Source organism: Callospermophilus lateralis, chromosome 8 (assembly GCF_048772815.1).
Source record: "Callospermophilus lateralis isolate mCalLat2 chromosome 8, mCalLat2.hap1, whole genome shotgun sequence".
In the NCBI taxonomy this organism is placed as follows: Eukaryota; Metazoa; Chordata; class Mammalia; order Rodentia; family Sciuridae; genus Callospermophilus; species Callospermophilus lateralis.
Genome location: NC_135312.1, coordinates 85,930,342 through 85,946,211, shown reverse-complemented (window position 1 = coordinate 85,946,211; position 15,870 = coordinate 85,930,342). Strand labels below are relative to the sequence as shown.

Here is a 15,870-nt window from a genome sequence, read left to right as displayed (position 1 = left end):
GATCAAAATTCAATCATGCAAAATTGTCATCCAGTTCCACATAGGATTATTTGTGATTATGGGTAGAACAATAATCAGAAATTCAGTTTTTTAAAGGCTCTACTGTTCCCAGTTAGCTGCAAAAATTTCTAGACCTTCTGTGAAGCATGTCTTTAACAGTCATGTTCCTCCCACAAACTGGGAAACCGGAGAAACAACCAAAACTCTTCCTTGCTCTATACTGCCCTTGCAATTTCCCCACACAGATAGAAGGCATGTGAGTTCCATCTCCCCAGTGAACTTTATAAGTGGTCTATCTGTACAAATAGATAATTTCAGCAGATTTAGCCAGAGTTGGTATTGTGTATAAACGTACTCCTGTGCAGAGATTTTATAATTCTCTTCACAGCCTCTGATAATAGTCTGTAAATAGTCCCAACTAAATTATCAGAATTTTTGAATCAACACTCTCTATTCCCCAAGCAGCCCTCTGTTCAACTCTTTCCTCTTTACTACCCAAGTCTTTGTCATTGGTCTCTTAAGTTAGTATCAGGCTTTGGGCCTCCAAATTTTTGCCAGGATCGACATTGGCACTCATTTATATCCTTAAAATGATTTCAGAGCTTACAGCAGAGTCTATAGATCCCAGCCTGTGACTTCATAAAATCACAATTTAATATTTAAAAACTAAATATGAACTTTAAAAAGAGAAGGGATCTCATTTTGTTTTAAGAGATAGGATCTTGCTATGTTGCCTAGGCTGGCCTTAAACTTCTAGGCTCAAGTAATCCTCCTGCCTCAGACTCCAAATGCATTTTTTAAATGATTTAAAGAAAGTCCAATGACTGCCTTTTCTAAATGAGTGAAGACTGTCAGGAAAGCAAGAAGCAGTCCTAAGTCTCATGATTACTACAATATTAGTCCTGCAAACTAGCTCAGCTTGGCACTGTCACCCAGTTCCATATAGGATTATATATAATTCAGCTTGGCACTCAACTTTGTATTAAAGTGATGGCTCCAAAGGGGACAAGTTGTAAATGAACCTTCCCTTGTAAAAACAACCTTCATGACAGTAGTGCCTCTGATATGTTCAGCTCTACTTTTACCTGTAAAAAATTTTGACTGGCTATAGATAACACTGCACATTTTATCTTAAAACTTCAGTTCTTTCTCCAAAATCAAAAGGAAAACCAGTTTTGTAAAATTCCAATCATATCTACGACAAACAAATGAGGATCAAAAAAAGTAAAAAGGCGGATGGAGTCATTTTTTTGCTCAAAAAACTTTTAATCACATAAAATCCAAAAATGGTTCTGCCTAAAGAACAAACAAAATTAGTTTTAAAACATTCAACCCAGTAAACATTGGGGAAAGCACCTGTGAGTCTCAAGTTCAAGTCCAGACAGTCACACCTGTAAAGTCTTATCTCTTATCAAATTACACAAGAGGTTTGGTCCATAGGGTAGACTGAGTCAGAACAATGGGGTTGATGAGAGCCTTGTATGGGGGCCCAGCCCACTACTTCAGAAGCAGGAATTTTCACAGGTTGGCTCAAAGTTTTGTTTTTACTAAAGTTACTAAATATCTTCTATTTTTCTCATGTCTTTATGAATGAACAAGAAACTATAAGGGTAATTTCAAAACACATATCTGAGTAAGGATCAGTCCTATAATTGCAACAGTAGCTCCTGAGTCATGTGTATGACTCTCTGGGATACCTGAACAAGCAAACTGTTAGTATATTTAAGATATCTGATGGAGGGATGGCAAGAGCTGCCAATTCTTCTGACTATGATCCTTTCCCAACTTCACAACAGTGCAATTAAGAAGGGATCAAACAGAAGAGTTGGAGGTCTGAAGCATTTTCCCCACATTCTCCTGACATTCACATATAAAAGTGACCTAGAATATACTTTATAAAACTTACCCTACATCTGAGGTAAAGGGGAAAACTCAATATACTTAGCTTCAAAAATTAAACAGCCGAGAGAAATTAAAAATGATTTATCAGTAAGTCAGATTAAGTAGTTTCTTGCAATAAAATGAAGAGAGCCTTTTAAAAATCCTCTAAGAGATAAGCCAGTCTCTCTCCTTAAGTTTTTCATTTCAAAAGCTATGTAACAGTGATATGCAGTGTCACTCAGAAATTTAACGATTAGTCAAGTCCTTAATTCTGGATGTGAACATTGAAAAAATCAAATTTCATCTACTTGTATGTAAATACAAACATGTGGGAGTAAGACAGTTATAATATGTATGGTTCTGTCAACCAGAAATCAACATGTTGATTCCCTATGGTAAAAGGCACATGATGTAGGGCTGGGGTTGTGGCTCAGAGGTAGAGTGCCCGCCTAGCACGTTTGAGGCCTCAGCACCACATAAAAATAAATAAATAAAACAAAGGTATTGTGTCCAACTACAACTAAAAAATATTTTTTTAAAAAAAAAGGCATAGAATGTAACTGAGCTATTCTTAAGTAATCAAAAACAAATTCCTACAGCATTTTCATAGCAACCCCAACTTAAAAAAAATTCTGAAATGAGAACACAAATATCTCCCTTTCCCACATAAAAATTCACTCTAAGGATCTCAGAGAACCAGAAACAATGAAAGTTCTCAGCACTACACTGACCAGGTGGCTGCTGTGGTCTGAGGAGACTCAGCAGCAAGGGGGCTCAGCTTCCTGCATTCCCTCTTGAGCATGAGAGAAACATGAGGTTTTTCTTCTAAGGTGTTAAACATTTGGCTGCTAAGGGACAAATGGAAGTCAGACACTCAAGATGAATAACCATAGGACATTAAACCAATGGGAACTTTTGCTACATTAAAGCCAGGCAAGCTCACAAGGTGTTCAGGCACACAACTGCCAGGACCGACCTTGGGGATATAAAGACGTATTATTTTTTTCTTTTAATACTTTACCACTGGCCTACAGGGATTTTTCATAAATAAGGTTCAGAAGAAAAAAAGATTTGGGACTATGCTTTTAATAAACCTTCGAGGTTCCTCACTCTGAAACATTTAATAGGCCTCTGCATCATCCTTCTCTGCAGATAACCAACTGAAGCCAAAGTTTACTGTGCCTTGGAGCTCACAATGACACCAAATGTGTGTCATAGGTGCCTTCTTAGGTTCAATTTAGCTGAAAGAAAAATTCTTATTTAAAATTCCATAGAGACCCATTCATAAGATTTCTTATGCAGATGATCATATCCATAAGAATTCCAAGTCTAGAAAGAGGTAATCTGCCAATTAAAACTTCCCCTCAAAAGGATAAAAGCTGAATGGGTGAAGACCGTTCTCCTGAATAGATAATGCAGTACTTAGGTCCCTGTGTGAGCATGCTTATGCCAGTGTTTGTCTGAAAAAGTACAAAAGCATATAGAATTGCTACAATGAGATTCCAGCAGAAACATTTCTGTATGTGCTAGTTGGTCATAGCTGGAATTCTCAGGATTACCTAGTTATATACAAACATAAGACTATGCAGAGAAGGGGTGGTCTGGTCCCTTTCCCACCCCCAGATGTTAACTCCAGTCTGAACAAGTCCAGGGAGCAGAAGCAGTAAACAAGCAGCTGTTTGTAATGCAAATTCAAGTCACAGAGATGCTCCCACCCTAAGTCCCAACACAAATGGTCACTCTGTTCCTCACACTCTCCATGTAAGTCTGTCATTGTGGATGTCAGTGATACACTCAAGTCCTGTTAGGTACAGAATTAAAGACCAAGAAGGCAGAGTGTGGTTAGGGGTAAAGAAGAGAGGCTGCCTTCCCGTTAAAGTGTTTCTGATCTCAGACACATTAAAAACAGCTGTTAGGTATTAGGGACCAACAATTATAACTTTCATTGTACTCTGCAAAATAAATAAAAAAATAAAAATCAATATAGTCTGTGGTTTAAACTGAAAAGCTCTGGAAGTGGGCAAACTACAGAATATCTCAAGAAAATACACCTAAAAAAATACATTCTAATATGTAACAGATTAAGCAAAGCATGAGGTAACAGGGTAAGATAAGCCTTTCTTCACATACTCTGTTTCTCTACCCTGTATCTATAGCCATTTATTTTGGCCACCCATCTTTCCAAAGCAATGAATGACTGATTCACAGATCTTAAAATTTTAATATATACACTAACAACAACAAAAAAAAAACACCTTCCATTCTATCAAAATTTTTAAGTGATGAGTACTCTGGAGGATCAGGAGAAAAGTCTGCAGAGACGTAAGGCAGAATTCTGGCTTAAAGAGGAAGAGATGCTTAACATACAATATTCTTAGGGATTGTTTACAAAGACCAATAATTATTTATTATACTGACTTTTCAAAAATTATTGCTCAAAAGGAGAAGTAGCTGATCTAAGGAATACATTTCAAATTATGTACTGTGTGCACAGATAAAATTCAGTGGCTATTTTCCATTATTATCAAGACTATAATTTGATTTGGAAACATTATTCTAAAAAGTCTTTTAACAACAGAAATATTCAATAATTTGTTATCTAAGACATATTTTGTTTCCTCTCTACCCCCCAAAACTAAAAGCCTGTGCAACTATAAAATAAATATCTGATATATTTGCACATCTAGTCCAACAAATATAAACTTCTACAACTTTCTGAAACTCAGAAGCATTTATTTGGTGCAGTCTCTAAGCGGTAAACTATATTTGTTTTATTAATTCATTCATTTTTAGGTAGAAAATTCATATGTACTACGCAGACATTAAATATTTGAAAAGCCTTTTAAAATAAAATACAAAATAGCTTTTTCCTATGGCAACCATCCCCAAATCACCAAGATTACATCCCCAAGATCTCCATTTTAGCTGCAGTATTAAAATTAGAAAAATCTTATTCCAAGAGATAAAATATTCCTTGTGATATTTTTGCAGTGCCCATACAAAGTGATTATATTTCATATACCTTTCAGTTTACATTGAGGGCTACAGACAATGAAGACAATCACTACGCATGGTGTTAACAGTTGACTACCAGCCATTTCCCTCAGCTACTTTGGTGAACCTTCTCATTCTCTGATTCTGTTTACTGAGGCATCAATGCCATCAGTTTTCACAGATGTTTGTGGCCGATTTTTTTCAGTTTGTAGAACCAATGGGCAAAGATCACAGGCTCCATTTTCGATGTAGATCTGGATATATGGAGAGCCAGTGAGACTGAAACCCTAAGCCCTAAGCCGCATACATAAGTGTCTTTCATTGGAGGCTGGGTAGTGGAGGGATAGTAGGACTGGAAAGAAAGTTTATATATTGATGGATCACTTAATATTCCATCCCCACAACACACATCATGTTCACATACTATGTAAGTTACTACATAGATATTTTCTCATTACACAAATGAGACTTCCACTTTGCAAGAAAAGATAAATATCATTCAGTACCAAGCATGAAATTGTTCATAACGTTATGCATTTGCATAATGCAGTTATAATGCAATGCATTTTTAGAACTTCAAAAGTTAACCACAAGACAGAAGAATAACTTTCATTAGGTTATCTTTAAATGATACTTCCTCAACAATTGACAAAAGGTAAAAATAGATTATCAGCCATTCACAAAATATATTAAAACTAATAGTTACTATAATAAAATAAGGCACTTTCAAAAGTCAAAGAAACAATGTGTATGTCCAGCTCCAAATGAGCCTAAACCATTCTGATTCTAGATATCTTAAGAGCATCGACAGCTATTCGGTCCTTGGCTAACTCAAAACACTGAATCAAATTTTCCTGTCCTCAGCACAGAAAGCACAATAATCATAAAATAGTACATTTGTTGGTTTAACTTCATTTGATTTTGTAACACGTGATATGTTATTAATCTCAAACCAATAAGCCAAAAGCTAAAATTCCAAATGCAAGACATCAAACATGGCACTATTTTAAGGCAGCCAGTCCCTGTAACAGCTCTTATTGAGCAATGACTGGTCATATATAACGAAAGCATTTGCAATGTGTTTGAAAAAATAAACATTCTGCCAAAATACCAATTAATTTGCACTTCAGAAAATAATTTGCAACATCAGCATGTTACTCACTGTTCTTGGGATGGGTGGAGAAAGGGATCCATTTGACATGTATGGGTCGTTATTCATATTTGGCATCATTATGTAGCCAGAATAACTAGAGTAGGAGGGTCCCTTGTTGTAGAGGCCTCCATCTGGATGCTTTCCTGAGAGAATCCAAAGAACAATCAATGATGTATTGACTCCCTTTTTATAGCACAATATTTTTCATCAGAAAATCTAACAGTTCTAAGGCAAATCAGACTTTCCATAAAAGATTTGTTTATAAAATACTATAACTGGATTATTATGCTCTATTTTAGATTGACAGTATTTATTCTCTTAAATGACTTAGCAGCAAACCAGATGTTTAAAAAACATGTGTTTCAATTTACTTCCACAACTGACTGATGTTTTTATAATAATAAGTGTTATCCATCTAACTTAATTTGTTCTAATACTAACAAACTAGCCTAAGAAATACAGAAACATGAAGGAAAACGCACAAACCTGAAACTGTGATGTATTAGACCATCTGTGTATATACATGTATATATTGATACACTTGAAGTTATCCTTTTTCTTTTAAGAAAATTCTACCTATGCTTCTAGATTTCTAGAAAATTTCTAGATTTTTGCTGAGGAAGAGAGTTGTATCTAGTATTTGAGCGATGAAAGGAGTAACTCTGGAAGGCTTAATTTTATGTGTTACACTTACATCATTCTACCAAAGAAATCTGTGTGTTCAATTTACAGATTTCTTCCTTTCAATTTGTACAACTATTTGCCACTGAGAAGAACCCTAATATGTAGTTCTCAACCCTTCTTCTCCAGGTTAAAATACAGTATGTATTTTAGATTCCCTTCTGATCAGGCCATTTGTTAAGTAATTAAAATGCAAACTGGGCAACAAGTAAACCCTACCTGTTATCTTATTCCTTTCCAAGTCACAGGAGCTGTCCTTAAATTTCAAATTATGTATATATGTATCTTTTAACAAGAATCAGAAATGGAGAGAAAGTCTATCCTATCTGCATAGTCCCTAGCTGTAAGTTTTATATTTTAAAAGCTAGATTCTGTTTTACTGAGCCATGTTCAGTGTGTTCATTCACTGCCTGCCTTCTCACTGTAACAAACTAGAAACAGCAATTTTGCAAGCAAAAATCCATTCAAAACTATTTTTGTTTAAAAGAAAAATCCATTATAAACCCTCCTTCTTTTCCAAGAATCTGGAAGCTAGTTGAAATCCGAAGGTCCATAACTCATTCAAAGATAGTTCTTAAATGATAGTTCTTAAAAGATAGTTCTTAAATGATAACACATTAGAAATAAGCAGTAAGTTTCCTGGGATTTCTTTCCTATTTTGTTATGATAGTGGGCATTAAAAATCTTATCACACCTGGTCCTGGTCTCCTAAATGCAAAAGCAGCAAAACAAACTTATATACACAAACCACAGGTTCTATGATAAAGCTGGAGGAAGTAGAATTCAGTCTTACCATCATCAGGGTGTTCTCTGGCCTTGTCGTGGTAGGACTCCTGAGAGGTCTGTGCTTGTCTGGCCACCTAATAGCAATCCCCATCCCAAAAGAAAGAAAATCACCTTAGAGTTTGTGACAGTAGTGTGTCCAATGGAAACTCAAAGAAAGAGGTTTAGGTGCAATTCAATCTACCCGTTTTATTAATCTAAGGATAAGCTAGAGTTGGGTACTAGGGAGTCTTTTTCTTTCCAACATGTATTTTTGAGAGATTATTATCTTCTTGGGACCAAAAAGTAAAAAGAACAAAAATATAGTAAATTTGGGACCAACTCACAAGCTGTTCTGACTGCTGTTTATTAATCTGTCAAGGTTCCTGTATGCCTAATAGGAGAGGAGTCGGAATTAATGGCGTTGGTAGTTTTGATAGCCTCTTCAACCACTGTTCATTTCAATTAGAGCTGATTAAAGCAGGCTGAAATATCATTTTGCAACTGAAAATGGCATTTTTAATATGAACAAATCAACCACTCCAATGGGGTCTTAAGGAAATAGCCCTAAGAGCAGTCCCAGCTGGAGTTCCACTATGGCTCAAGACCTACTATGGCTAGCTGACTGCAGGCTTGCAAGAAAAAAGTAGAACTGATCTGTGGTTAAAGAGAGGAAAAATTGAGAGTCGGGTTATAGACATCTAAAAGGTAGCCCAGTTAATATCAGTTTTGGTAACCACCATCCACCTTGGCTCAACCACGTGCAAATCAGTGGTATTACCCCATCACCATCTTTCTTGGGTCGGTTCACCAACTTACCACCGCGACAAGATTAACAGAGCCCTAACATCTGGGGTTGTCTGTTTCCAACACAGTGTCCTTCTCCCCAGACCAGACGGATAAAGAACACCCTTCCGTTCTCGTCGGAACCCAGCCCCCAGCCTTCCAAAATGCATACTCACCCCTGCCATTGGGATAGAGAAGGTAACTCTGAGGTGTTCTTAAAACGTGTTGTTTAAAACCCATAATGTCCCCGCCCCCAAAACCACGCGCTTTCTTTTTGGGGGCAGAAGTAATGCCATTTAAGGGAAAAGGGTATACCCTCCAAGTTTCTCTGAAGGGGAAAAACGTTGGTGAAATCATTTGGGTGTCAGGACTTTTCGACCGGATTTCCTCCGGAGGATTTCCCAGTTGTTGAATGAGGGTGGCCAGTGGAGTGTCGAATATCAGGGTCCATCCCCCCACCTCATCTGAGCCTCTGGGCGCTGCCCGAAATAGCCCTCCCGCGCAGTCCCGCTGCGGCTTTCTCTCGCCGGCACCCACGTGTCTCTATTTACCCTACTCGGGTTACCAGTGCTATCGCCTGCAGCTGGCCAGGAGATCTGATAAAGCGCTTTCCACCCTCCCTAACCCGTGCCCGATTTCCGGCGCTTCTCTACTAGGGCTCGCCTTTCTTCTGCATAGATTGAAGGCCTGATGTAGGCCCCAACTAACCCCAAATAAAGTTTTGTATTTTTTAAGTGAAGGGGTGCAGGCGGTCGAGCCGTATCTGTCCTCTTGGGGCGGCTGGGCTCCGCGCGCCCACAGCTTCGTGCAGCCTGCGCTGGGGCTCCAGCGGCTGCAGGGACTTGGCCCCGCACCACCCCCGCAGAGCCGGCGCGCGCCCACTCCACGGGCAGGCTTCGCGCGGGCCCTGCTCCACGGCGGTTGGGACCGCCCCGCCTGCCCCCGGCCCACGCCCGCCTCTCCTTCCTCCCGCCTCTGGCTCGGCTCGCCTAAGCCTTTGGTGGTTTAACGCACTTTTGCAGACTTGTACCGAGAAAGATAGCGGGTGGACTTTGTTTTCCGTCCTACGGATGATTTCCCAGTAGTACTGTTCAGACCTCGCTTTAATTCATTGCACTCCTCACTCCACCAAAAAGTCCGGAGGCGAAACGTTATGGGTTAAAGGAAACATTTCCTGCCTGTAAACCAACCGCTTGGCCACCGAACCCCTAAACTGATCACTAGGAATAAGTTTCCCTGCACATCCCTCCACCTCCGATCCCGCACACCCACCGAAAATATCAACCAGGGATCCAGCCCTTCCCCGACGCCCCTACAGACAAGGGAACTACTCGGGAGCAGTCACCCGGGACTGCCGGCGCCTTCGCTCCCTCCCTCTCCGCGCTTCTCGGGAGCTTGGGGCAGCGGCCCGCTCACCTCGTGTCCGTTGCTGGCGGGGATGATTTCGGACTCGTTAACCAAGGAGGACTTGATGTCGGCTAAGTCGCCTTCCTCTTCGGGGTGACTGATCTCAGCGAAGATCTTCTCCTTCTGGGGATCGCCCTCGTCCTTGAAAGGGATCATCTCGTCCGTGGCGCAGAGTTCCGGGTCCCCCCCGCCGCCGCCGCCTCCCCCAGAGAGTTGGGGCATCCCGACGAATCTGTAATCTCCGCTCCGCTGTGGGAGCACCCGCGGCGACAGCAGGAAAGAGAGGGGGGTCAATGCAAGGGTGGGGGGAGGGAAAGGAGAGCTGGATGCGTGAGGGAGGACTGCGGGCGGAAGCGAGGCTGGCGAGCGCGGGGCCGCCGGCCGGCAGCCGGAGCAGCTGCGGCGGCGCCCGAGGTCTGGGGGCCGCCCGCGCTTTCCCGCTTCGCGGAGATAGACGCCGGCGCCCGCCTCTGAGGCCGAAGGGCACGGGACTGCGAGGGCAGCCGCAGCTGGCGCCTCTGGGGGCGTCTGCGCGGCTCCGCGCGCGCTGGGCTAGCCTGCCCTGGCCCGGCGGGCCACCCCACGCCCCCCGCCGGCCTGTGTGCGCGGAAGACACCGGTTCTGGAGGGGTCAGCACACCCCAGAGAACAGAGCAGAGTCTGGCGGCGCGGCTCCGCGCAAACCTCCCCACCGTAGATTCTTCGGATGCCGATTTAATAGTTTGTTTTCCGATGGAGGAGAAGCGAGCTGGGCCAAATGGCTCCAGAAGATAATGAAAAGTCCACTTCCTGAAGGGTAAAAAGATAAAGTAAAATAAAGAGCCACCGAACTGGAAATGTCCGTTTTAGAGCGTCTTATTTGCTTCCCTTTTGCTTCGGTTTTCCTTCTTGCGGAGCATTTAATCTGCTGGAAGAGGGGGAGGAGGAGGAGGCGGAGGTGGAGGAGGAGGAGGGGAAGAGAAAGACAAGAAGTTTGCCAAGAATAAAGTTTGCCGGCGAGCGCTGGGAAAAGGCCTTAGAGGGCTCGGCGGGGTCTTGGGGAGTCACAGCAGGAGCCTCGGGCCCAAATGCTTCTGCCCGGAGCTCGAGCCGACACACACACACAGCCCGATCCCTCTTTGTTCCCAGCTCGAGTTTCTCAGCCTGGCTTGCTGGCTCTCACTCGCCGCTCTCCACGCCTCCGCTCTGTCAAAGCAGAGAGCTGCTTTGCCCCTCGGTCTCGCCCGGCCGACGGGAGGGGTAAACCCTGAGCGTGATCGCTGGCGAGGCTCCGGGCGCGTCCCGGACCCTCGGCCCAAGAGCTCACCGCCCGGGTCCCTCCTCCGCGCCCTGCCCGCAGGTGAGCGCAGCACCTCCCCACCGCTTCTCCTCCTCCCGCGCCTCCGCGGCGCTGAAAAGCTACCCACTTGCGTCGCTTCTCCTCCCCCTCCCCTCCCCCGCCTCCTGCTCTCCTTGGCTGCCCGCTGGAGTGTGTGGAGGTGGGGGGGCAGTCGGCGAGAAGGAGGTGGTGATTGAGGGCTCCCCCCCCTATTGCTTTTCCCAGAGCCTGTAGGGCGACTCCTAGTTTTGGGGTATGGGTGTGTGTGCGTGTGCGCGTGTGTCCGCGCGCGCGCCACTGGAGGGAAGGATCAGGCAACTCCTTGAAGGAAGGAAGGACCAGGCGCTGTTTGTAACCCACAGGGAGGCACTTTTTCCCCCGCGTGAAATTGACAAAAAAAAAAAAAAAAAAAAAAAAAAAAAAAAAACACTCTGCTAGAATGGCTTAACTTCTTCATCTGAGTATCTTGCCCACACGCGCCCACTCCTCGTCCTCTGCCAGTCTCTCTCCTCCACCTCTTTTCCGCCTCCCACTCTCCCTCCGTGGCTCAGGCAGGGGGAGAAAGATGAAAGAGAAAGCCGCCGCCGCTGTGATCCACACCACATTGATAGATGCTCTGACAGAGGGGATGAGGCGGGAATTGGGGACTGAGAGAAGGAAAGGGGAAAATATAACTAACATTGCTCACCTAATAAGCGAGAACAGCAGCAAGAAAAATAAAGAGAGCTGAGGCTTTACTAAACATACTATCACACACGCCCGTTGGAGACAAGGGATGAGGGAACACACGCTAATGAAAATAAAATCTCCACGCTTACCGAGAAAAATGGGACGAAGAAGGAACTGAAGACTGGATCTTAATTATCGCTTTTAAACAGTATCTCTTTCATTGCGTCTTCACTATGGGATGCAGGAAGAGTTAACTCAGATCTCTGGAGGGTGTTCGGATATATACGCAGCAGTATGTAGATACCTCCTAGAGAATGAAAAGACAGCGCAAGAAGGGAGAAAGGAAGGTAAAGGAGAAGAAGAAGAAATAAAACCTAGGAGAGTGAAGCCAGAAAGAGGGAGGCAGGACAGGGCAGTCTCTGGCACCCTGGACTGTGCGCTGAAAGGGACCCTTGAGGATGCAAATCCGAATCCAACCTCAAAAATTCCCCAAGTCTTCACCCTCTCTTTGATGCATTTTGTACAAGGACAGGACTTTTAAGGAGATGCTTTGTGAAATTTGCAGTATAAGTGTAGTTGAAGTTTGAAAACACATTACATTTTGTCCCTTGGCTCTCAAATCCCCAGTTAAAAATCCAGGCAAAATTATTATACCAATGAAGTAGCCATCTCTAAAACCTCAGAACAGTAAACAGGGGCCAGGAATAAATGTATCTCCATCTCCCTGAAATTGAAAACAAGGAAAACACTACAGAATCAGACTTCAGTTCTTCTATATATGAATGATCAAACAAAGATCACTTTTCTTTTCCTAAGGGTGAAATTGCAGGCTACTGGACATTGTATAAGTAAAGATTTTTAACAGAGATTTAAATAAGCGTTTAAAACTTTGCTGATAACCACTACTTTGGGGGGGGGCATGAACTGGAAAATAGTTTTTAAAATTACCATTTAAAGGGTTCAGTTGTCCCACAGAAGATGGCCAGTGGTCACATGTAGATTCTACCTGGTACCTTTGGGCACAGTCAGAAAAGTAAAACAGTTTTACTTTTAAATAGCTGACAATGCCTTAGAGAAGAAAAACAAAAATAATATTCTGCTACATGGTATTTGTAAGGTAATAATAAGTTTGGGAAGATATCCAATTTTTGGTTTTTGGATGATGGTAGTTATGTAACTTCCACTGAAGTTAGGCACCAGAGCGGATGAATGTCCCAGAGATGTGAATGTGTAGCTGTGTCAGACATTTATAGCCCCTTTTGTAAAATAAATATGGCAAAACAAAGTCAAAATTCCTCCTATAACTGCCAATTTGACTGATAGGAAAAGGACTGGAAGATGCAGTTTCATCAAAGCAGCCAGAGTAGACGTTCCTTTTCATCAAACTCCGGAGGGGGAGGCGGCACGCAGAATGGCTAGAGGGTATTTTCTGGAAGCCAAGGAGAGATTAAATGACGACTCCTACATCCCCCCCTGTTTAAGTGTTGCAACTAATTCGAATTCCCATTTTCTCCTTCATGTTAATTATCCGGACTCCCTGAATCATTTGGAGCTCAGCTCCAGGTGTCCTGGAGATTAGCAGCTCCAGAGAAGATGGGAATTTTTGGAACAATAACTAGTGGGAATTGTTTACTAGAAGGGCTGAGGGTAGGTGGCTGCGTTTGGGATTTTCCTGTAACCCTCTTCTTTGGAAACATTGTTTCTAACGAAATCACTTAGCGCCTGGCTCTATCTGCGTGGCTGTTAAGTTACGGTGTGCGTGTATTGACTGTCTCTAGCATTGTTGCAGATTTTCTGATGGGCTGTTCTTAAAAATGGCTTTATTTAAAAAATCAGGCGCCCAATTTTTTAAATTTTTTTTAAGCTGTCAGGAAAGGAGGTTGACATTCCCACGTGAAGTCTGTCTCTCCTGAGGAAAAAAGCGGGGGCTGGGGGGTGGGGGGGCGGCGCGGTAATCCCGGGAAGAGGTTCCTCCCTTCCCATAGGTTCGGTGTAGCTCCTGGCACAGGCATTCCGGTAGCCAGGCAGTCTCTTCTAATTGGAGTGGGGGTTACTATTAACACAAACAGCCGCCTCTTCGGGTGCAGCGAGTGGGATCCTAGGTCCGGGATGTGGTGGGTGCGGCGCAAGAGAAGTACCGCCGCCCCCTTGCCTCGGATGTAGAGGCAGGTTGTTGTGTGAACTCGAGCGAACGACTGGAGGTTGGCTGTCGTAGGTTCGCTCCTTCAGGATGTGGGTTTCAGGGGGCGTTTTGATGTGATTTAATTCCGACCGTGAAACAATTGCTAGGGCTGGCAGGATTGCTGTTGGTTTTTCCCCTCCTGGTGGCTTGGGTTGGTTTTAGTTTGGGAGCGAATTTGTTTTATATCCACACTTCCTTCTGCACCGGGCACCTTCGCCCGTGTTGCGCTTAGGGGCGAAGCGCCCATTCCGCGCCGGAACCCAGGCTAGGGGGCAGCGGAGCCTGGTCTCGCCGCCCCCGGGGTGGGCGAAGACCAGCCTTGTCCCCTCCCCCGCTCAGGGGGCAGGGGATCCTGGACAGTGACCCACACCCACCCCAGAAGACTCCTCCCCCCAGGCGACTTTGCTGCCAAGTCAGTCAGCTACCGACAATCCAGTGAGTCCTTAATTACAGGGACCAGAGAAAAGCACGGTGCCCCTCACAGCTCTCTCCGCCCCCTCGGTCCTAACCCCCCGCCCAGGCCCCGGGTTTTCCCTTTGTGTGGCCTGGACTCTCTCCCAGCTGCAACTTTTGTGGGATCCCAAAGGAAGGAGGTGGCGGGGGCCTACGGAAGAGGATGCTCGCAGAGAGAGAGAAGCAAGGGATCAGGACTTAGAAAAACGAATAGTGTGACTTTAGGGGGGGAACTGTGACTCCCTCGATTTGCCACCCCAGTTTCACCAGGAGACTAAAGCTGTGGGCATCTTCAGTTTAACGGACGTCGTGGAAAAGGAGAGAAGGGGGCGAGGGAAATGGTAGTTTGTGTCCCTCGGGGCTCTTCCGCCTCCTCCTAAGACAAACAGACTCTACCCTACCCTCCAGGGTAACGGAGAACTCGTGGGACCGTGAAAATGTCGTTCCCAAATCCGGCCAACTGCGGACGCCGGGCTTCCGCGGGGCCGGCGCCCGTTGGCGTCTGCAGGTCCGCACAGCCTCGCGGGGCTTGAGCCCAGCGGGGTCTGTCTAGCCCTCGCGCCCTCCGCTGGCTCCTCCCAAGCTAGGTGGTGCGGGTGAGCCCCGGCCCCCGCCTCGCAGGGCAGAGGCCCGAGGAGCAGCCGTCCAGTGGGTCGGGTCCTCCCGCCACCCGCGAGGGAGGGCCACAGTACACCCTGCGCTCAGTGGGCTTTGCCAACCAGAGGCCAGAGCTTCTGTCCCGACGCTGCCCAGAGCGAGAGGAGTCAAGCCGGGGTGACTGAGGACAGTAACGAGGGGACCCAGGACAGGCACAGGAGAAGGGATCGAGCCAGAAAGAGCCTCGCCACACGCCCTCGTGGTACAGCTCCGCTACGGGAACCCAAGCTCCCACACAGAGCTCGGCGTCACTTCTGGACAGGGGATGCCCGCAATGGAGGTGGGCACTGGAATAAATGTGCGGGCCTCGTTTAGTAGGCCGGACGTGACATTCTTTTCCCTCCTTTCTGAAAACTTTTCTCAGGAGCCTTAACTTGGCCTGGGCACTGGCCTTGGGAAGCCAGCCGTAGGACTCGGGCGGAAGCCGGCCCCTAGGGCCCCTCTCCGCAGAGGGTCCTCCATCCCCCTCCATCCGCCCCCGGGCCGGGGCCGCGCGCAGAAAGGCCGCCCGCGCGCTCCAGCCGCTTCTTATATCGGCGGAGGGCGGCGCCTGCGCAGGGCCCGGCGCGGCGGCGCGGCCTTTGAAGTCGCGGCGGCTGCGGCTTTCATCCTTTCTTTTTTCCCTCGCAGGCCCCTTTGTGTGACTAAATTTGGCAAGAATATGGATCCGAGCCAGTCTTTCCACGTGTGCTCCCAGCTCCCAGCTGAGAAGGCCAAGGGTTCTCTTCCGGGTAAGGAGACAGGGAGAAAGATCAAAGAGTTTGGGGAGCTGGATCTGAAATGTGAATTGAAAATAAAAATCAAGCCTGGACACATTCCAGTTTCTAAAGCAAAACCAACCCTCTGCAGAGGCCGTCTCGCTATGGCGCTCTTTTTCTCTGCTCCCTTTTGGTCTCTTCTCTTTCCCGCAACCGTTCTTGAGCACATG

At 45.3% G+C, this 15,870-nt stretch overlaps 1 protein-coding gene across 3 annotated transcripts in view; it reads right to left on the bottom strand.

Annotated features, from left to right (window-relative positions):
* Lef1 (lymphoid enhancer binding factor 1) overlaps positions 1 to 11,020 on the bottom strand; it is a 115,703-nt gene extending 104,683 nt beyond the window's left edge. For all 3 annotated transcript variants that reach the window (XR_013092167.2, XM_076864675.2, XM_076864676.2), the window contains exons 1-3: positions 9,674 to 11,020; positions 7,503 to 7,569; positions 6,038 to 6,171 (exon numbers count right to left, since the gene is read on the bottom strand). Coding sequence is in view for 2 of the 3 variants with exons in the window: in XM_076864675.2 (XP_076720790.1) it covers positions 6,038 to 6,171; positions 7,503 to 7,569; positions 9,674 to 9,886 (414 nt within the window). In the remaining variant the exon portion in view is untranslated. The remainder of the gene's footprint in view (positions 1 to 6,037; positions 6,172 to 7,502; positions 7,570 to 9,673) is intronic.
* Positions 11,021 to 15,870: the final 4,850 nt, after the last annotated feature.